General features: G+C 38.6%; 1 protein-coding gene across 1 annotated transcript; it reads right to left on the reverse strand.

The window, feature by feature from the left end:
- Positions 1-12935: 12935 nt before the first annotated feature.
- On the reverse strand, positions 12936-21590 carry calm3a (calmodulin 3a (phosphorylase kinase, delta)). Its single transcript, XM_051397720.1, has 6 exons — positions 21357-21590; positions 17002-17032; positions 16073-16216; positions 15405-15511; positions 14996-15131; positions 12936-14687 (listed from the first exon to the last, which is right to left on the reverse strand). Exons 1-6 carry the CDS (start codon positions 21357-21359, stop codon positions 14659-14661), a joined length of 450 nt encoding a protein of 149 aa, XP_051253680.1. The 5' UTR covers positions 21360-21590; the 3' UTR covers positions 12936-14658.
- Between the last annotated feature and the right edge of the window lie 2492 nt (positions 21591-24082).

Consider the following 24082-nt stretch of genomic DNA (forward strand, 5'->3'; position numbering starts at 1 on the left):
TCTCTCTCTCCTCCCAGTCTCTTTTCGGATCAATGTCTGGTCCCACCCACTATAGGCTACTGGTGCACCGAAAACAAATTGACAGATAATTGTTAAAAAGAAATGTTTATTTTAAAGGTAACAAATGTGGAATAACTTCCAAACATAATGAATTGTCTCTGGAGTAATTTACGACGCTGAAGTTTGCTTTCGATTCGGCTTTAAGGGAAAACTTAAGGCAGATTGAATTTAAAGTGCTGAGCGACAGATCCTCCGTTTTTTGCTCCTCTGACTGTTGTAAAAGCTTTAGCGAAAGCCTTAAAGCTGCTTGAAACACACTTTAAAATTTGTGAAAACGGTATTTATTTGTCAAAATAAATAAAAAGAGGAGATTTTACGCTCTATTGAACCCAAAAACACAAAACTTGTCAAATCTGGACTACATTACCCCAGAGAGGCCAAATAATGTTTTGAATATCATTTCAGATTTGTGAATTTCATTGTTTTTTGACAAGTCCAGGTATAGAGATATAAATTGGGGGGAACAAATCTCCCTTTTAGCATTTTGACAAGTAGAATAAAGTTTTCACAAATTTGAAAGTGTGTTTCAGACAGAGTTAAGGCTTTATCTAAAGCTTTTAGAACAATAAAATGAGCTAAAATACAGAGGATCTGTTGCTCAGTTATAGTTACGTTTTCCCTTAAATGCAGAATTGAAAGCCAACTTCAGCCTGAATAAATTTCCATTTTCCAAGATATTGTAGACCGATACGTTTGTGTCCAGAAATAGAAGCAGATAGAGCTGCGTTATGAGCACACTAGATATAAATATCTTGCCCCACAGATTTAGGCTCAACAATAATTGATTTGAATTGCAGTATAAACTTAAAGAAATAACAAAACACAGCGAGAAATGATTAAGTTCCAGGGAAATGACACAGAGAGTTTGGTCAGCATTGACTTGTTCCCCCTTGTGAGCTCAGAAAAAAATGTAATCCAATTAGTCTTTGTGTAAGTATTTGGTTTGGCATTGCCTCTCCTTGGTTTTCAAAAAGGTGTTTTGAATAGACTTAATCTCAGTTTACATTTCATGCAGCCTTTGGTACAACTCAACTGAGAAAGGGTGAACCGGTGCTTCAGCTGAACATAACTGCAAATAAAAGAATGTTTTCTCTGCTTGATTTTGCCTCAGTTACCCTGCTGATTCATTCTTCTTCTTCTCTGGATCCTTTACTTTGTTGTATTTGTGCAGCCTTTGGTGAAATACCTGTAGACAGAGGTAACAGTGTGTGTACTCTGGAAGAGGCTGCATGCTTTGATTTCACCCTCAGGGTTAACAACACTCTCTTTACTCTTAATGTGCTGTCAAATGTTTGAAGAGTGTCTGACAAAAGTGTAACCAGAGAAAAATTGTTCGGAAAAAAGAATGAGTCTTCATACAAACCACAAGGACGCATGTATTGGAATACTTTAGTACAGTCAGGACCCCCAGATTGATACACATCATGAGACCCGTATTTGATAAGATGTAGTCTCAGGGATCCCTGTCTATGTGTGTGAGATTGAAGCCTATAAACAGAATAATCATTTTAATACATTCTCTCTCTGAGCTAACTTTTAGCCAATGAAATAATGGGGAAATTAAAATATTCCCTATGTTTCTGAGGACTCCTGGAATCATCTCAAGGGGTGGTTACCCAGTTGAGAACCACTGCTAGTAAAATATTCATTCAAAATTTGACCCAAGTAAAGATTCTGTATCAAAGAAATATAGTACACAAGTTCAGGTACTTATTATGCAGATCGAGCCCTTCATTATAATATAAACTGTACTGATTTTTATAGCAGATGAAATTGTAATTAACAGTTTAGTATTGTAATTAATCTTTTTGGTTCTTACCTATAATAATGCATCATATTTTAAAGAACATCTCGGAGGGAATCTTTTAGGTAAAAAGTCTGTTTCCCTTTCAGATGTAGCGGAGTAGAAGTCGCCATGAAATGGAAAAACCCAAATGGATGTACTTTGTTATTTTCCATCACCACAAAGGCAAGAAGGCTCGATTTTTTTATGGTTTCATTTTCCAAATAACATTTTTGGTTTTTTTTTCTCCCAAAGGGAGTGTGACCTTATTCATTTGTCCACTTAGTGTCTGACGTCTGAAACACCACTGGTAGATGTGACTAAAGCTTTTTTTTAATGGATCTTATTGACCCAGGAAAAATGCCTCAGTCACGCTGGCCGTATTTGATCATTATGCTAAACCCTATCTGGAGGCAGTGATGCAGATGTTAAAACCCCAACATGGCCATAGTACACTTACACAGGTGATTTCACTTAAAGTTCCTGATCAGACCTCTTCAGATTTTGTATTTTCCTCAAACTCTGTTACACTGGTTACAACTTACATCTTAATAGTTATTCTTATTATGTATCACACCTTCATCATTCTTACCGGTAGATGTAGTCTAACATGTCCCATGATTCTCTGCATCCCCCAACTTCAACCTCAGCGAAGGTCAAACAAGTTAAAAATAAGCAAAAAAACACACAGAGGAGAGCAAACTGAATCATCTGCAGGCACAGTTGTTTTGTTCTTCAGTATGGTTAGGAGACAGTCAGGGCTGAAGGATAAATCGCAGAACACAAGACACAACCAAGAGCTCATGCCAACTGCTATGATGATATGTTGGTTGATGCACATAAAATGACACAAACACACATAATGAACACATCACCATTTCCGCAGACACAGGATGTAATAAGGCTGAAGTTCCTGAGGAGCCATTGCTGCGCTCTCTAATGGTTTATTTCCATGACACCTAAAATAAGCACTAATAAAATCATCGCGACCAAAAAAATGGTCATGAATACAAACTGCTTTATAGTAATTACGTTTCGTTGCTCACTTTCCCCTCGCAGTTGTTCCACTTGATTGCTTCCTGTTGCTGTTCCGTCTGTAATTGACGAAACATAATGATAACAGTGTAGTGCAAGTGTTCAACTGTGGATGGAGTACTGGAGATCAGATTTCTCCTTGTTTTACACTCTGTAAATGAAAGTGTTGATGCACAGTTACTCAGCTGGTTGTGGGGTAGTTTGCTCGCTGGCACAGGGCACTGTGATATTGTTAAACAAAGACATGCAAATATTTGTTTTAATCTTCTTCTCACTTTGACTCCGTCTCTCCAGCCTTCACTCCTTCCGTGGCAAACACAGCTCTAATTTACTTTTAACTATCACAAGACACCCTAAGACATGGGTGGCACGCAGGTCGTTTACAGCTGCCCCGCTGATAAAACAAACCAGGCAGTCACCTTTAAATAAACAGCAGGCATAGACGCATTAAAACAAACGCAGATATATTTATAACTGAGACACAGAGATCATAACACTTGGTCATTTTACACGTTCCTATTTGATACATATGCAGTTTGCAATGAGTGCAGCGAAGCATCGATTTACAATAGAAGCTGCTGGTGTTTAGTGGTGATAGTACGTGTGTGTTGTTAATTAAAGAGTTGAAAGGTGTGGTGACTCAGCTTTCAGAGAGAGCAAACATGCAGTTCAGGTGAAATCCATATCCAAAAGTTAAGATGGGTGACTGGATGGTTTTGTAGTTGGATGGATGAATGAATGGACAGACAGAGTGATGGATGGATCAATGAATAATGGAGGATAGATCTGAATGAAAGAATGGACAGATAGATGGAGGGATGGATAAAAGGGTGATAGATGATAATAGATGGATGATTTATAGAGGATCAAGGGATTAATGATGTATTGATAATAGATGGATGGATGGATGAGTATATGAATGGATGGATAGATGGATGGATGAGAGATGGGTTGGTGGAAGGATGGAGGATGATGGTTGGAAGGATAAATGGGTGATGATGGGTGGATAAGCAGATGGATGATAGATATGTTGGATGGATGGATGTATGGATTGGTGGGTAAATGGATGGACAAAAGGGTGATGGATGATAATAGATGGATGGATCTATAGAGGCTCAAGGGATCGATGATGTATTGATGGATCATAAATAGATGGATGGATGGATGAGTGAATGAATGGATGGATTGATGAGGGATTGGTTGGTGGAAGGATGGATGGGTGGATGGATGGATGGATGGATGGATGATGAGTGAATGGACAAATGAGTGGATATAGAGATGGATAGATGGATGGATGGGCAAAAACAGGACATTGTAACTTCCATGATAAGGCCCCTTTAAAGTAGATTCAAGAACCGACGGAACAGAAATAGAAAAGGTGGAATCAAAACAAAAATGTCTTTTGACAATTTGAAAAATTCCAATATATAACATGCATAAGTATGGGCAGCAACATGATACACAAACTAGTATGTTGTATGTGTGTGTGTGTGTGTGTGTGTGTGTGTGTGTGTGTGTGTGTGTGTGTGTGTGTGTGTGTGTGTTTTGTCTGGAGCTGTCGCACCATGAAAAGGATATGCTTGGTCATCATTTCCTTCTTCAATTGAATCCCAGAGAAAACCATAGGGCTGTACAATTAATCAAATTATTATTGAAGTCGCAATATGGCCTAGTGTAATGTGCAAATGAGAAAAGCTCAAAGTTTTTGATTAAGATAAAATGTGTGATAAAACAGTGTTATAATGAAGTACTGCAGTGCTGCAGAGATGACCTGGCCTACAAAACATGTCGGTTTGGTACAGACCCAAACAAATTTATCATCATTATAATTCTATCTAAATTTTCAGCAAATTTTTGATGCAAAAATTATAATTCCCACTCTAATCATGAATCATACTGCAATCGTAATGTTGTGCAACCTTACTTCTATCCACTCACAGTTAAATGAAAGAGATGTAACATGTCAACCTCTGGATTGTTTTCCGTGAGTACAAGCGCACATATTTTCTTGCTGGTGTAAAACATTAGCGAAGAATGTCACAATTTTCAGGAAAAGAATCAGTATCAGTAAAAACATTGTGCATTTATCGTAACTCATAACTCAATGGAAGACGATAGGACTATCAAATAAGTTTGTCTTGACCAGAATTCACGACACTCATAGAGCTCAGGGAATTTCGGTCTTGGTTATTTTTTTCCCCAACTCTTTCATCCCTAATTGAAAGCAGAATGTTACAAATGATGCAACCCTGAACATGAAATAGAAACCCGAATCTGTAGAGACTTTAAAAAACTCAGCTTTAATTCGGATTTCATTATGAGGTCACATTTGATATATGTATGCTGTGTGACCGTACATATGTCAACGTTCTGTGTGAGCGTCTTATTATATTTCAAACCTGCAACCCACACTGTACATACTGTTACAGTTCCAACTCTGTAAAGAAATTCACTGAGGGGAAGGACAGCAACATGTATGGGTTAGTGAGAGAAAAGAGATGACAAAAAAGGTTTCATGTCTTGCTACTTTTATTGAATCTGATTGCCATATTTGTTGAGCGTTTCCTCTGTAATCTTTAGAGTGTGTTTTCATTGCTAGATAAGTATCACATATGTAAGTCATGGAAACATCAATAACCAAATCATTTAATTAGCCAGCACATGTTTTCAGCTGTGCATGCCACAATGTCTGAGAGTTTCTGCCTTCCAGAACTTCAATTCTGTCTTTGTGTTTGTTTTTGCATTCAGAAATCCAGTGATGCAAAACATGGTTTTAAGAACCATAACGGTAAACACTGCTCAATGAACCGGCGGCCGACGCTGACTGCAAAGATGTGGTGAGGAAAGATGCTGCTGATGTGAACAGTGAGACCACACACAAGGTTGACATTATGCTGATTAACATACTTTGGGTGTATTTGAGCTTCTGATGCACACAGGTTCTTTGATGTCCAAGTATGATGGTGACATCATGTTTAAACGAAGAAGAAGTCTCAAAGTCTGTATTTTTCATGATCACTAAATCTCTCCATATACAGTATTTCTTTGTTATGTCCTACAGATTGTTCACTCTAATTTTTCACCAACTGGTTGAAATCTCCAGCGTACCTGCTTTTAATAAAGCTAACAAAGAGTTTTGTCAGAATTTGAGTCAGTGGTTTGTCTTGTGCAACAAGTGCTCAATAAAAAGCTTAGCTAGCTGTCCTCTCTCATTTCCAGCTGTAGGTGAATAAATACTTTTAAAACCTACGTTGGTAAAAAAGTACGTCAGAAGAAGAAAAAACAGAACAGATAAAAGTATAAACATTATGTGCAACAGTAGTATGAGTTTATGTGTTTTATAGGTGTTACAGCACATTAGTTGTGGGATCTGACTTTGCTAACATTGCTACAGTGTGACATAAAACACATTCAAAAATATTAAACATTAAACATTAAAGGACTAGTGTGTAGGATTTGGTGGCATCTAGCAGTGTAGTTGCAGATTGCAACTCACTCACTTCACCCTCCCCTTCCAAGTGCGAGGTAGAAAGTACGGCGTCCACAAAATTCTCAAACAACGCAAAATGCCCCATGTTTGGTTTGTTCATTCTGGGTGACTGTTGAAAAGGTTTAACACAGGGGATTCGTGTAAGAGGACCCACTCTCCCTGTAGATATAAACAGCTCAATCTACGATAACAAAAACACTATGATCCTTCTTTTCAGGAATATTATATTCTATTTCTGCCAGTAGATCCTCCTAAATGTGACACACTGAACCTTTAAAACCACATTTTAGCACTAGACATATTCTCATAGATGCTTACGTTATGTGTCATGTGTCATACAATATATTTATTGGAGCTTTGAGATCTGTAAACTGAATTCTTATAGTAAAATAACCTTTCAGTTCATCTGCGTTGCTTAACTATTTGAACTATTTACCAAAGAAAATGGTTAAAAGTTGAGTACTGAAAAACATTTGACAGCCCTTTAGTAACACACACCCACAGATGCAGTCATGGTACAGTGGAAATTTACACAGAAACAGACAGGGCTTTCCCAATCCTGTAGACAATACACAGGCACCTATAATACAGAAATAATGGTCCAGGCCTGCATTGGCTTACCTTGTTTCATGTAACTTAAACCATAATGGAATTTGAAGATGTTTTCTCTCCTAACAGAGGTTGTTTATTCAGGAGCTTCCCTTGTTAGTTGTATAGTTTCTGTCTAAACAAGCGTCGGCTGGCATGGATGTCGTCTCATGCTATGCTTCCCACATACCAAATGAAAATTAAGATGCCGAACTCAGTCAACAACATATTTGGTGATGTATAAACTTTTCTCTCTTTAGAGCACACGCCCAAACACAACATCCATTTGAGGGTTGTATAAATGAATATTTAAATCATTCTTTCAGGTCCAGGGGGCTGCCCCTCTGACAGTGTATCACTCTAAACCCTCTGAAACCACCAATACAACAAGCACAGCCACTTCATGCAGTAATTGGTCGGGTCTATAGTCTATGCATGTGGAGCTCCAAGAAATCAAAAGTGAAATGCCAGAGATCCCTGCTCTTTGCGACAGAAAGAGAAAAGTTAGTTTCCCTTTTCTAGTAGTGTTTAAATGAAGAAGTTTTCACTTCCCTTTCCATTCTGTTACCAGTAACAGACAGTTGTTAAAGTTCAGGAGCTCAGCAGGCAGGAACTGTCCTCCCATGTGGGGTTGTAATCTGCAACTACACCGCTATGCCACTAAATCCTACACACTGGTCCTTTTTTTCCACAAGCCTCATATTGATTTAATTAGAAATAAAAATAAAAATAGACTTGCCATTTTGACAGTATGTTTTGTTTGACAGTATTAACTTACTTTATCTCATTGATTCTGTGTAGATGACATTTCTAAGACGTGTGTGTGATTGGAGATGGTGTGAGCCCTCTTATTTGTATGTCCTTGTGGATTGTACTATGTTGATTGTTTTGTGTCGCTGGATTGTTAAATTTATTACCATTACTATTATTTATGAGTTTATTTTTTGTTTAAATGTCTGTTGATTTCCATGTTTTTTGTGTCTGAGGAAGAAAAAACAGAAAGCCATTGTGGTCTGACATTAGAAAAGGGCCCTGTTGGGAATTCTCCAGTTAAAACCACTTTATTGATGTATTGATAGAGTAATAATGTGCTGAGAACAAACCATTTAAGGCCAAGAGAGGATTTTCTTTTCTTCTTTTGAGCTTCCCACATCAGTATCTTTTATTGATTAACACTTACAGTTTGCCAGGGATGACTCATAATCTCATTTTAAATACCATCACCTTTTTCTTTCACATTTAAAATTTGAAATAAACACTAAAAATCAAGAAAACTAAGGTTTAGCAGTTTTCAGTACCTGTTCTATAGATATATTTTTGATTAACTATTACGGTATTTTGAGCTGGTTTTGAGACCTTGTCCTGTTGGGAAATTTCCAGTTAAAACCACTTTATTGATGTATTGATAGAGGAATAGCATTATGAAAAGGCCAAGGGAGGATTTTCTCAAAACTAATGGTTTTGTCTTTTGAGCTTCCCACATCTTTTATTGATTCATGCTTCCAAGGATGACTCACCAATAATCTAATTCTAAATACCATAATCTTTTTCTAAACAGTGGCCGTCATCATTTTAATAACCCAGAGCTATTTTAATTTTGAAAACTGATAAAGATATTATGTCTATCAGATTATTTTTTATTAAAATGTTCTATAAGCATTTGTCTGTGCGATAGTAAGCTCCAGTCATAGTAACACAGCACAATCAGGCCATGATAGCACACAACAATGTCTGAAATGTTGTGCAAGAGACAGCCTAGTCATTATATAAGCATACACATGTAAAATGCTATCAAATGTGATTCTTTATGCTGACGTATTACACATCTTTTCAGTCAGGTTGTTACTTGAACTCGATGATCGTTGCGAGCACATGACATTTCTTATCATGTACTCTGTAGAGAGGCCTTTACATAATGTCCTTTAGTACTGTGAAAACTGCAAAGAGCTAGAAGTTCTTGATGTCAAATGTATAATAAGACAAGTTCAACTGCTTTTGAACATTAAAGAATAAAACTGAACACATTTTAAATTAACAACAGTAAAATCTCCAGGCTTATTAGAGTGTGAAAAACTTTGAACACACAACTTCTTAACCTAACTGATACTGTAAAATGATCTCATAACACATTATGTTATTTGTTAAAGGTCTTCTTCATGAACTTATAAATTAAGAAAATATCACACAACCACATTTTAGTTGTTACATTTTTGTGCAAATGTATTAGTGAGCATCTGGTTTCAATGCAGGGTTAAATGTGGAAAAGGAATTCAACTTTGTGTATTCTTCTTGAGAAATTTCCAGAAAACATTTTAACAGCGAGCATCCTATTGGATGAGTGGTTAAGATGGATACCACATAACCGCAGCATTCCCGGTTTTATTCCAGTCAGGGACCTATATAGTATGTTAAGTGTCATTCCCCTGTCTCTCTCCAAATCAACTGCCAAATAAAGACGGAAATGGAAAAAAAAAATGGTCCCAAAGAAGAAGAAGAAGCTACCATTTAGATAAGGATTTTATGTTCTCATAGTGGATGTGCTGGTTTTCACCTCTGACATTAAACATTTCTCATCGTTCACATATGAAACACATAACCAGAGAAGAGTTAGAAAGAGTTGTGGTCATTTATTAGCTAACTCTCCTGAGTGTTAATCAGCAGAGTTACTAAAACAACTGAAGTAGATGGAGGTCTGGACATACAGTCATCATGAGCAGTGGTTCCTACGCTGGGGGTCAGGATTCGCCCATGGTGTAGCAGAGAGTGAGTCGCGAGATGAAACAACAGAAACAAACATATTTATGCTGCACAAAAAAAGCTTATTTTTCTGAGTTTGGCCTTTTATTCTGGCCTCTAAAATATTCCAATATTGGTTTAACAGGCCACCAACCTGTGACAAGATTTGGCAAATTGTGTTAACGGGTCACAAGCCAAATGAGATGGAGACCACTGTTGTAGAGCAATTGTCCTCCACCTTTTAAAGCTGTGAGCCTCAAAATAATCAGGTTGGTGTTCACAACCCCGTCTGCCTGACGCACACAGGAAGACCATTGCTGTGCTCACAGACAGAACAGTGTAGTGTTTTTAGATTTATTGAACAGCACTTTCACAGTCAACAATAGCAGCTAGAAATACATGTCCACATTACTGAGGTAACTGGGCCTGTTAACATGTATAACGCCTATAGTATATAGTGCTTTTGAGTTCTTGTCCCCTGTTGTTTTATGTCATTAAAGGGGTGACACTGCTGTGAACTGCTTCCCGTATCTCATTCCGCGCTGCTTCCCACAAAATGCTTTTGTATTTGACTCCACAACCATTTGGCGACCCTCAGAAACGATCTCACGACCCCCAGGTTGAGACCCATTGTTGTAGAGGACCTCGTTTTAAAGAGCAGCTCAGTGTTGTTGATGGTGTACGTGGGATCAAGTACAGCGTTAGATATCGAACCAGACACACTGAACTGCTGAGAACAGGAATACCTCCAGCTTTTAAGAACTACTCTGCATCTATGTTTGTTTCAGTAGAAACTGGAGATTAATTCACCACAACAGCTGGTCTGATGAGCAGAGGAAGCGCTGCTTTTATTCTTCACTGGGTGTCCAAACAAACAGGTGCAAATCAGAATAGACTTTCCAAATGTCCCTTGTTTCTACATTTTGAATAGTCACAGCCAGAAAGCATATGGAAAGCAATCGTACTAGGATGTCTTGTGAGAGACAAGAAGGAAGACAGTGTGCAGGAGAAAGCAAATCTGTTTTATTGCATGCAAAAGAGCTGCCAGCAAGAAGCATGAGATCATGTCAAAACAGCAGATGTAAGACGAAAGACGGGGATTCTTTGAAGGGATAGTGTGTGTAAATTAAATGAACTATACAAATAAATTGTTCCAAAAATAGTTACATTGTTCTGGAGTCTGCATTGTTCAGTACAGTTTACATAATTTACTCCACAGCCCGATCCCTGAGGCATAATGACAATGAAAAGGAATACTCAGTGTTTCTCCAGTGAAGGGGTGATTAGGTTACATTGCAAAGTGTACACAATTATGAGTAGTGGGTGTGGTGCGCCTGAGCAAACACTTCAATAACATACCACACTTCATGCACACACACACACACACACACACCCATATATATGCACACAAACACCATCTTTGTTCAGCATTTTTTAAAAGAACTGGCTGTCTCTAAACAAGCTGCATTTCATCAATTGTTATTGGAAACTTACCTGTTTTTCATTTGTTCATTCAGCTGTTTTCAGTTATATTGTCTTATCTCCTTCCTGTCTCAGCCAATCTGCATGTGCTGCACCTGTCTTAACTTAGACAATGGTAGTAGTTGAGTTTGAAGATGTTGAAACAGCACCACCTAGTGTTAAAGTTATGGTCAAATCCTTTTTAACTGTACCAGGTTTGTGGTGGTGTCTAGAGGTTGACCTTTATTCATGTAATCATGTTTGATTAGACAATGGTGTGGACCAGGGGCTTGGTAAAGATGTATATTGTGGCCAGCAGTGGTGGAAAGTAACTAAGTCCATTTAATCACCAGTACTTGAGAACATTTTTGAGGTACTTGTATTTTTAGTATTCAAACTTTAGGCTACTGTTTTACTTCACTACTTTTCAGAGGGACCTTTACTCACTACTTTACTTTTAAGTCCATTACATTTACTTGACAGCTATGTAATATTTGTAAAAATGCTTACAGTACACATGAAGGCATCAGCAATAATATAATGTATAATAATCCACATACTGAATAGCTCAGACTCTTTATTTAAGTAAACGCTGCAATACCACAATGTAAAAATACTTAATTACAAGTGGAAGTCCTGCATTCACTAATGCTGTTGCATTAATGCACTAATACACTAATAATGTTACTAAAGTAAAAGCACAAAAGTATTGGTGACAAAATGTACTTTAAGTTTCAGAGTGCTGCCTTTTATAATTACATCACTGGATTATTATAATTGATGTAATAACATTCAAGCAGTATGTTAATAGGTTGAGGTGTAGTTTATTTTAACAGCTTTATATACTGTTGGGTAGTTTAATTGTTAATATTGGATATCATATTTTATAGTCATCATATATTTTTTATGTACAAATGAAACCTGAAAAGTATCCAATATCCAATGCTGTCCAATAAATACAGTGGGGTTAAAAGTAGAAGTCCAAAGTAGCACAAAATTAAAATACTCAAATAAAGTGCAAATATTTGAGTGCGAAATTATACTTTCCCACCACTGAAGATGATGCTGTAGATTTAAGGCTTTTTGATAAATTAATTCTGATATTATATTCAAAGTGCAGCCAACAAAACCAGCATATCATTTAAAACAAATATCTATAATTCTCAATTTATTATTGCACAACACAGTGGGAGCTGCACCAGTGAGCCTTTCCAGTCTGCCATTACACAACCAGAGAGGGATAATCACACCTGCCTGTGATACTGCAGTTCTTATTGTCCTGCTGAGTGTGCTCCTGTTTCCTAATTCATTTATCTACTTAACCACACGATTAGCATGCGGACACGGGTCCAATCACATCTACCTGCTCCAGATAAAGCCTCGCCCCATTTGCTCTTGATTTTGCCTGTCAGCGAGAAGGCGAGCGCTCCTCGTTTGCATTTAGAGCGTCTGGGTGAGAGGTCACGACACTAGAGCTGACCTGGATTACCACAGGCTTCTGAAACAATCTCATGAGCCACTAAATATAGCCTGTGCCTGGGATGGTTTCTCCAGTGAAGAGGGTAGGGTGACCTGACCTAACCCAATCTAAGACTGTCTGGGATTACTGCTCCTTTTCTGGCACAGGGGTGCTGGCAGGAAAAGGATTTAGTGCAATATGGAGAGACGGCATTTGTGAATATTAGTCAGATTTCTCTTCCGGTCATTGGCTTTAAATGAAAACAAACAACAGGAAGTAAAATACAGATTCGTGTTCGAATAAACGTGACAATGAAATGTAGGTGAAGTAAAGCTCAGTCAATTTATTGATTTATGGAAAATATATCACATCTTTACATTTTTGAGATACCTTCAGAAATTAACAGTCCATTTACCATTTACTTCCCAACATCTGAATCAAAGCTAATCAATTAAAACGCCTCAAGCAGAGCAGTTTTTTTTTTAAGTTTCGTGCTTTGAGGAAATCACAAGATACCTCAGCTAACGTGCTTCTTAAATTTAGCCAACTGTTCAAAAAACCCTAACACCGAAACCAATCTCACATCTAAAGCTTAATCCTTTTGCTACAACCCCCATTTCATCCCCATCTGGAAGTCCCATTCTAATAGCCCAAATGAAAACACATCACCCCCACCACAAGTAGTGTTTGTGAATATACAGTATATGTATTCTGTTCAGTAAAACAGCAAGCAGATTGAAGTTTGAATCACTGGACTACAAATCGAAGATCAGACAACAAGGACGAGAAATGAGTGTAACTTATGAGTTGTTATAGCAGCAGCAACAGTGACATTTGGTTTCTTTTTCTTCTTTTAGAACAAAACCTTTATAATATCCACATGGTTTATACCAAAGTGCAAATATGTTCAACTGCGTGTATTTTTATATGTTATTATATTAAGTAGAGTTATTATATTCTAATGAACTACGAGTCTTGCAAGAAGGTTGAGGCGTTTTAGAGTATTATGGCACATTTCAAAACCGAAAACATGTCACAGGTAATTTACTACAACAATAGGCAATGCAAACTTTACGACACACTAATATATATTGATATATTTGGTGACCAAAGTTTGTCATCAATACATTAATATTTGAGAACACATTTATAAAGCATTACATCAATATTGTATCATCAGGATATCTGTTTGCAGAACAAATGTATCAACTGCAATCCTCAACTGTGTTTTTACAATTATCATCCTGAAGCAATACAACATACTACTGTCTCCAACCAGTGCTGCGGGCAATGTAAAGCCCACGACTCAAAACAAAGACGATATAATATCCCCAAGGGGAAAAAACATCAGCACTTTTCAGTCTCTCATTCTTGTCCGAACTCTTCAAGGTATAAGGATGCTCATCTCCAACCGAGCACCAATGAACACCCTACATCGCAACTATTTGCTCTTGCAATAATCAATAGTGACACAAATTTTACAGATATATAGCTATATAGTAATGTATATACCTCCAGTGTGTACACAATCTGACCACTACCTCTGATGGGATCAGAGCCTCCTTGTTGTGACAAGAGACCGCCACAGAAAGGGTGCATGCAAGAAGAGGACTCAATTCAGTATTTAGAGAATCACCACTGGTGCAAGAGAGTCAATTTTCTTTGTTGAATACCGGAAAGAATTAAATAGCCAACTTCTACGAACTGTGGCATGGGTTCCTATCCCTCTGCCTTTTCAGTGTTGCTCTTTCCTCTAAATTAATCAGGAGCTGGGTGACTCAGCAGAATCTTGGTCTGAAGTACAGGGCGTCGACCCTCATAAAGCTTGGTCCATTAACTTCTCTAGGGATTATTCTGTTGGTGTTTGCTAAACAGATACCTTAGAAGTAGTTGGATATACTGAAGCACAAATTGCAAAATTCTACAGATAAGTGATTTTTGGGGGGGAAGTTTATCTATCGTTTCATAATTGTTCCTTTTTTTTGGTTCTTAAAGACAGTGATCTTAGGAGGACAAGCAACGTAGAGAGAAACGTCAGTGTTCTCTTCACTTGGCGGTCATCATCTGGACGAACTCTGTACAAAGAGCAGAAAACAATGTTTAACACAGATGCAAATTTTGGCAGTTCAATCAAGTTATGTTGAAAGACATGTTTCCTGATTTATGTCTTAGCAATGTAGCAGTACATGTGTTTGTTGTTCAAATAACATTTTAGTAAAAACACAAATATCCTGTTGCAATTAAAACAAGACGAATGGAAGAGAGAAAAATCATGCAAGCAGTTGTACGTTTCTAATTAGTGACTCGTGCAAGATAAAAGCACATATGATTCATTTTATTTGTGTGACAAAAGGCAGAAAAACAAACAAAAAGAACATCTCACCCTCGTAGTTGACTTGACCGTCGCCATCAATGTCAGCTTCGCGGATCATCTCATCCACCTCCTCGTCAGTGAGCTTCTCCCCCAAGTTGGTCATTACGTGCCGTAGCTCTGCTGCACTGATGTAGCCGTTACCATCCTGCAGACGGCAACAGAAGAACTGCTGTTATTGTATTTATTTTACCATTTTACATTCTATGATGTACTAGGACAGCTGGGTCAGTAATATGTACTGTACTTCTTTAGCCTCACTTGTACTTGTATAGCAAGTTAGCCTGCTAAAGATTACTGTTCAGCTAGCAGAGAGACACAAATGAAAAAGCCTTTTAATGGACTCAAGTGTTGCGCTGCAAATAAATCTGTGATCTTGTGTGAAAGCTCAATATCAATATTGTGAGTGGTGGTAACGTACCTTGTCAAAGACTCTGAAGGCTTCTCTGATCTCCTCCTCACTGTCTGTATCTTTCATCTTCCTAGCCATCATGGTCAGGAACTCAGGAAAGTCAATTGTGCCATTACCTGTGCACAGGGGTTGAGTTGGGATTTATTATGTGGGGCAGGGTCTGTGGTTTCAGGGTTACCATGGGTACGTGTGTGTGTGTGCATAGACTACAATACCTGATTGATATAATTTGGCAAAGTGTAAATAATAATAATATTAATTCATATTATGTTTAAGTGTTTTTAAAACTGTCATCCCTACCTTGTCACCCACCTATCACTGCCATCTGTGCTGACAGACTAAGGTGACTGATCTGTTAGGTAGCTTTTAAGGAAACAAATTGACAAAAAAAAAAAAAAAAGGGAAATCCCTGAAAGTTCAGATTTTTGCAGGTTATTACATAACCTCATTTAGGTCTATTTTCTCTATAGCTTCAAAAATGTGTTTGTTATTTGAATTATTAAGACCGAGAAAAGTGTAAAAATATATACATTTCGGAAGATGTGCCAAGTTAATCATCCTCTAATGAATAGTGTAGGAAACTAATTTCTTTTCTAGCAAGAGGAACATTTGAGAAGAAGATGACCCCTAATTATACATTTTAACAAGTACAATTTTCCCGTGCTATTTGTCCTCACCATCAGCGTCCACCTCATTGATCATGTCCTGCAGCTCCGCCTCAGTGGGGTTCTGTCCCAGAGAACGCATCACAGTCCCGAGCTCCTTGGTAGTGATTGTACCATCACCATCCTTATCGAACAGTGAGAACGCCTCTTTGAACTCTGTGCAAGTGGAGAAATAACACCGTTAGCATGCCATGAGCATTCACTTCAATTAATAGATTTCACTTTCAGTCTTTCAAGAAGTCTAGAAAGGAAGAAAAAGACACTGTAAGCATTAAGAGGTAGGGCGTATTAATAACAAAATATCAATAAACTTGAGTATCACAATATTTTGTTGTGGGATATTGTATTGATTCTCAAAAACATATTCTCGGTTTTTGTGTTTAGATAGCTAGATAGTGTTGTAAATGTAACCTGGCGGTTATGATGTTGGATGTGATGAAACACAGTTCCCACTGTTCTGGTTGTATTAAAAAAGTATACTTTTTTTGTACTATGACAGTTTTCCTAAAATTATTATTATTTTTTAAATTGCAATAAATCTCCTTGCTTACAGTATCGCAATATATCAAATTGTAACCCCTGTATTATCCTACGTACTGCCAGATACTTGCCAATACAGAACCCTATTAACAGGACCTGTGCATGATTAATTCAATGCTACAAAGGAACAAAAGGTGAGAGGCTGGCACAGCTTGAGTAAAAGCACTGGTGCATCTGTTTCAGAATTATAAGATCTAAAATTGATGTGCATATTTGAGATTTGCACCTTGGGAAGCCATGTGAATATAATTAACTAGCTAGTCAGTAGGATAAGACCATAATCAGGACAGGACCATCATTATCCTCACACACCTTTGGTTCCTTTAATCTCTTAGAAACTTAGTTTCTTAGATTTGGTGGTGAGCTGCTAATACAAACTAAACACCATTGGTTGCACTCACCAGCAATCTGCTCCTCAGTCAGCTGATCAGCCTGTTAACAAAAAGACAAGACACTGATTAAACATTCATAGTCCATAACAAACATAATTTAGGTCAGACTTACTTCTGTATTTGGGTGTAACATTCATGCTTAAAAAAGTAGTCAAATGTTAAATTTAGTTGGTTAGTTGAAATTCTAGGTGATATTTTACATGATGATACACAAAATAATACACACTAAGTCATCGTCTTATTTCCATTGTGGTTATTGATGTGGTGCACATCCAAGTCCACATGGATAGGGAACATTATTCACTCAACAAATCAATAAATATATTGTATTCGTACTGTAAACAATGAAGCCGCACCATGTACTCAAATACAATAGTGTTTCCATTAAATTAGTTCAGAGTTTTGTTTGAGTACTGAAAATGACCAATGCATTTTCTTTTACAGTACAGGCTACATAAACCTACGTAGCAGATGACATATATATCTTAGTTAGCCCAGTACTCCTTGTCCAGTTTTGCTACGATTTACTTGAAAACCATAAAGCTCCCAAACAAGAGATTATATGGTCGTTCATTTGAATTCACCGTAACCACGATACTAGCTACACAGGTTTAGACAACCTGGCTACATATAGAGGCTGTAGTAGGTTTCTTTTTATAGCATCAGCTCAACACATAACAGGACAACTCACAGTGGAGATTGTCTTGAAGGACAGGAGAAGTACATTTTAAAAACAAAACAGATGTGCTTTTGTTTTTAGGGTCTTAGTTCTAGTGTAGCAGTGTAGTGTCCATTTCATATATTCCTGTTTTCAATGTCTGTCTTCACCAACATGTCACAGTTGCGACAGCAGCTGTTCTTTGTGAAGGAAGGAAGGAAACCTCAAACTTTAACCGTCACCTTTCGTGCCTACAGAGGGTCTGTGTATGATACTCCGAGATTCATTTTGGGTGAATGTGACTTTAAAAATGCAACGAAAGCTTTGGGTAGGCCTAATGAGGAGCACCTGCAGCAGACTCCACTGAGTAAACAACCTACACAGACCTATGCCAATGCAAATACCCTCTAAACAAACTAATTCAAAACAGACACAGATACTATCTGACAGCTGGACCCAGACTTTGCCTGTGATCTACCTAAAGACCCTCCTTACAGACACAAAGTAATGAAAAGCCACTAAAATAATGCTTAACCTCACTGTCCTTTATCAGGGGGGCTTAATCAAGGACAGATTAATTGCTGGGCCTTATAATCCATTAAAGATGATATTTTACACACAGTCTGAAATTAAAGACTTGTTGCATTGCTTAAGTCATAGATCAAACACGCCTGAGTGTTTTATACAAACCACAATGCTAAGACCTCGTGGCAATGTTATCCATACCTGTGCTGCTCTTAGACAGGCACTTGATTCATTTCAATTCATTTTTAAACTTCATCCAAGACGTCATTCTCTCGTCCTCATGAGGTCTTAGCAGGCCTGTCTAAGTCAGTCAACATGCCCACTTCAGGCTGAGAAAGTGTGATGAGGGACGGGTATAAATACTCCACAGCCCGAAATACCTACGCCTGCTATAATTAGTGAGACACGAACAGGGTCGCCAATGTAGCACACTGAATATCATCGCAACTAACCACCTCTTTGTATCTTTTTTTGCTGAACAGATGTGAGGCTCGGTTCATTATCATAGACTAACCCCTGCGCCAACTGTTGCTTGACAGTGCTCGCTGCTTTGTGTCTGTGTGTAGTCCTTCATACGGTCAGGAAATGATTCACAGATGATATGGAAACAACTGGCACGATGAGACAGAAGAAGAACTTTACTGCTGCATAAAAATAAAACCTACAGACAAAATAATATAGTACTATTATGTATTGGGTAAGTGATTAAGATAAACTTATAATGCTATAATGTCGTACAGCCTTAAAGACTCATTTAAGTACAAACTAAATAATGAATTAAGCAATTAAATTCTTACTTGCTCTACAGCTATTAGAAATAGCACTGGGTACCGAAACACCGGTTCCTGTACAACCGGTAACTACCAGACCGAATCGCAATGCAGATGTCGGTGCCTCATTTCGGTACCAGAGCTGTCTATTAAAATATTTGCCCTCTGGTGCAGACGTAACAGCACGTCCCAACACTCGTTAACATAACAACACTTGGTTGTAGAGGGTGGAAGCATCAGGCGATGCAAGGGATGCACTTGAAAGCAGAGAGATGCACCGTGCTCGACAGCTTGTGTGACTCCATGCTAAGCACATTGACCAGCAGCGTGGGCGCCTCGGCCCCGGCGATGGGGCGCATGGATAGTAGACGCTATGTGTCATCATGACTTGTCATTTAGAAGACAATTAATAAAGATGACAGCAGGCTTTCCTCAGATCAGCAAATATGATCATATTTCTGCAAAATAATTGCTCAAGTCTGACGCAGGAGTTTGGAAAATACCAAGAATAGCAGCATTTTAAAAGTATAGTTTTGGCCCCACTATCAGAAAAACCCCAAACAATACTCAGTCTTAATTATAAACTCTAATAGTTGCAGCTTTAATACATGAAATAAACAATAATCTTGTTTCCACTGCGCCCATGTGCTCTTGCACCACAGATGAATGATAAATGAGTTTCTAACAATCCCTTTTCAGAACCAACATAACATTTCCGTAGCCGGAGGCCGTGGTAACGCCATGTGTTCTTCGAGTCGATTTCAATGAGTCACCGTGTTGGTTGAGGGGAGGAGGGGAAGGGGGGGAATAAAAAAGATGGGAGCAAGACAGACTGCAGAGTACCCATTATGTCCACCGCCAACCAGTCTGGTGGTGCTGAAGCAAGCAGTGTCTGGATCAGAGCACAGTACAGTGGAGCGTTAGAGGATTTGTACGGCTGCTCAGCAATACAGCCCTGCTGCCTTTGAACTCATCATATCACATATTCTCATGTCGAGGACAACAAAAAACTCTAATAGGGTGCTGCAGGTTTAAATCTTAAAGTCAAAAACACACACAAATACACCACGTGACTGCTGTTGTAGCATGATCCAAGTTCTCTTACTTGGCAGCTGACAATATCTACCACAGACCATGTGTCTGTTCTTTCACCAGGCGGAGAACAATAGCAGGGAAAGATAAAGGATGAGACACAAAGGCAGGGATTCAGCTGTAGTGGCACAATGGGCCCTTTATTTAAATATAAATATATATATATATATATGTACACACTTAGTTCCCATTTTGGAGGGTGCACTGCGGGTCCTGACAGCCTACTGCACCAAGCATGGTTTGGTTCAATGCAGGGGGGGGAGGGAGACGCGGAAGGAGGGGTGGCAAAGAGGATCATTCAGCAGGAGCAGAATGCGGTTCAACTATATGCCGCAATATGTAACGGAGGAGATGCTGTCATGGTGGTTTGTGCGAGAAAAAAAAAAAATGTTGCAAAATAACCTCCATGCAGTGATACACACGAAACAATTGTTGCACACGGCGAGCAGCACACTTCTACCTGTGAGCTGGATGCTTATGTAATCGCAACTGATGGTGATTACAACCTTTTTCCCTGCTTGTTGCGCATGTCACACTATATATTCAAAACACCCTGCTGGTGGTGCGACTGCAGGAGCTAAATGACCCCCCACCGATGTTGCAGCAACTAAAAATGGTAACGTTAGTAAAGCCCAGAGTTGTGATACCTGTCTTGCGAGATTAACGTAACGAGATGGGTTTCAAGATCACGTTAACACAGGACGGTCTATTCTTGCACAGCACCCCCCTCCACCACCCCCCTCCACCTCCACCACCACCACCAGCACCAGCACCACGCCCACTCTCGACTCAACCTAACCATAAAAAAACCCTTTAAAATCAAGCATGGAGGTTAATTTAAACCCTTAATATTCACAAACACTTGAGCTTTAAAAAGGCAGCTGTATTACTGCTGTCTCCTCTCACACGTCGATGTGTTGACGTTATGCTGCGCAGTTCACACACACACACACACACACACACACACACAACACACACACACAGCCTGCTAATAAAAACATAAAAACATAAAATGGGTTTTTTTCTCTCATCAACTGTCAACAACAAAAAAAATACCACACCGACCAAAAAACTGCGATACAACGATGTTATTGTGGTGTAACGTTGTTATATAAACCCGCACCGCCGCATAATCTCTCCTGCAAGATGTCCAGCTAACTAAACACATTAAAAAGCCGTCGTTAGCTCGTATTTAACTCGGGTTATTTAGATGATATGCTGCAGTGCAATAACGATTACCTGCTGGCTGTTATCTGAAACCGTAACCATAGCTAAGCTAACATCAGCTACGAGTTAACGTTAGCAAGCCCCGTACTCACCATTGTCCCGTAGACTTTTTTTTCTTTTTAAAGCTCCGCGAAGATCACAAAACGACCAGTGTAAGGTTTTGTATTCGCCTTACTTAAGAGACTCCTAGTCCAATGAAGAAACTCGAACTTTACTAATATATATATATATATGTATATATGAGGAAATCAGTGCAGACTGTAACCCGGTGTTGCAGTAGAGTTTCCCGGAGACCTCAGGGACGCCGGTTTGCTGTGGCGGAGTTAGTAGATTACTGTATCCCTCCGCCGGTACACCTTTGGTCCTCCCACTCAAAACAGGGACAAAATACCGGATCACCGCACATGTGGAAGTGTTTTAATCCCAATACGCGTCCACTGTGCATTGCTGAATATTAATTTCACACATAACAAAAGAGCAAAAAAAAAAAAAAAAACAACCCAAAAAAAAAAAAGATTATTGCTCTATATAAACGCGCAAAGATACAACCCCCACCACGCCGTCTCCGGTGTATGGAAGATTAACAATGTCTAATGTGATAATGGAGTTGGGAGATGCGAGGTGGCTGGCTTCTAGGAAGTGTTTTTCGTCTTTCTGTATTCACATTAATTATTATTATTTTCAACAATATCTTCAATGTTACCAAACAGAGAAACAGGACTGTCTCCTGCGTATATCAATCATATAGGTTTATGTTGTGACCACCAGTGTCAATTATTAATTATTCCCTCTCAGAAAATAATAAAATCTTATGGCATCAGAGACCTGCAAAGGACAGTGACTTTAGGGAGCTTGGCCTGGGATCAAGGTAAATATTGCAAGACGGCGCCACGTACGGTCGCCTCGGTGTATTGGTGCGCATTGTTTTTTCTTGTTTTGTTTGTTGTGTGATTTTTGTGTGATTTTTATAATTTTGTATTTTATGCACCAATTTACCCAGACATATTCCTCGTAGGTGTAAAAACTTACTTGGCAATAAACCTAATTCTGATTCTGATTCAGTTCGAACCTCTGCGCCAAAATAGAAAAACACTAAGTAGAAGTTTAACCAAATAATTGCATAGACTGTCGATGATGCCTCTCCCTTAATATACAAATGCTAAAATATGGTAGTGTGGACGTAGCCTTAAAAATAATAAGTGCAGCAGTTTCAAAAACTCCCACTCAAAGCCGAGGCTGCCCTCTTCTGACTAGAGGATGCAAACACAGTTTTTTTTTATAAATGTGACATTGAGTCTCCCCAAACAGTCGACTCTGTCTCATCATTAAAAGGCACAGGGTGATTTAGAAAATTAGAGCCCCTTGCTGAGCATAAATTTGGCAATAATGTTAATTTTTAACACCAGCATTGATGTGTTTCATCACTGTATTTAATAAAGTAATATAATTCAGTTTACAGCTCAAAAAACCACATGAGAATTCATGTATGGTGCATACTCTTAACACAATACCCATGAGCCTTAGCCATCGTTGCCATGGAGAGGAAGCCATTCAGAGGCATGAATCAGAACAGTAGCAGATTTAAAGATCCAGTATTGAAGGATTTAGTAGCATCTGGTGGTGTAATTGTAGATCACAACTATATCACTTTACTCTTCCCTTGCAAGTGCTGTGAAGACACTATGGTGGTTGGAAATAAGCCAAAAAAAACCAAAAAACAAATAGGCCTACGCCATCTAGAATCAGTGTTTGTTTGGCCCCTATTGTGCTACTGTAGAAACGGTTCAACATAGCAGACTCCATCAAAGGCAACCCGCAGAATTTAAGATAAATAAGATATATCTGTAGATATAAACACAACAGCTCATTCAACTCACTCAACATGGCCATTCTTATTTTCAGGTGATTACACACAAATGAAAACACATGTGTTAATATTACATTAAATTTCTTCCAATAGAGCCTATTACATATTGGACCTTTAAAAGTGCTATGTTGGCACCAGTGCCTGAGCTTGAACAAATATCCAAGGGGGGCTCAAGGCAGGAGGGCACCAAATTACTGGCCAGCGTAGCCATGCATAGTGAAAATGATCCATCCGGTGGCTTCTCCAGGAGAGAATCCCCAAAATAATGCATTTTAATCACTTTCCTAATAATCTGACCAAAAACACAAGGAGGAATCACTTAGGTGTAACAGAAAATGAAGTTTAGTTTATTTACATATGACGATCTTCATACATCAATATAGTATATACCAAATAATTACGCCAGTATCAGCAGGGTGGGACATTTAATCAGCGAAACTAAAAACTGTGGTACTGTTGCTTAAACAGACGAACCCACAAGCAGAGTATGATTACCAAAACAAAGTTTTATTGTTGTCTAGTTGGGGCTGATGGGATGGTGAGGTGAGGTTCCAGCTGGCAGACAGGAGCAGGGGTGGAGGCAGTGGAAACTCGGGAAAAACAAGGTTAAGTACGTCAGTGCCAGGGAAAAGGTGTTTTATGAATTTCACAAGATCTGGGGGAGAGTGGGTGAACCAGGGGTGATTTACCGCATGACTAATAACTGACAGGTTTGAGCAGACAGGTCCTCAGCCAATCAGGGAGAGTGTCAAAAGTCCCACACAAGCACAGAGAGACAGACAGGAACACCAGAGAGGGGAAAACAATAGAAACAAGAGGAACGAGTATGGTACCATAACAAGTTATAAACTTGACAGAACAGAGGGAACAAAATTAAACTTTTAGCCTCTAAAATTGTTTATAAAAATGTTTTAGACAGCTCTGATGGAGCTCAGGATTTATCAGGAGGTT

Source organism: Dicentrarchus labrax, unplaced genomic scaffold (assembly GCF_905237075.1).
Source record: "Dicentrarchus labrax unplaced genomic scaffold, dlabrax2021, whole genome shotgun sequence".
Lineage (NCBI taxonomy): Eukaryota > Metazoa > Chordata > Actinopteri > Moronidae > Dicentrarchus > Dicentrarchus labrax.

Coding starts and splice junctions, on each gene's coding strand:
- calm3a (XM_051397720.1), bottom strand. Junction 15,512..16,072: donor CAATGAGGTGGACGCTGATG/GTGAGGACAAAT, acceptor CCCTGTGCACAG/GTAATGGCACAATTGACTTT. Junction 14,688..14,995: donor CGGTCAAGTCAACTACGAGG/GTGAGATGTTCT, acceptor CTCTTTGTACAG/AGTTCGTCCAGATGATGACC.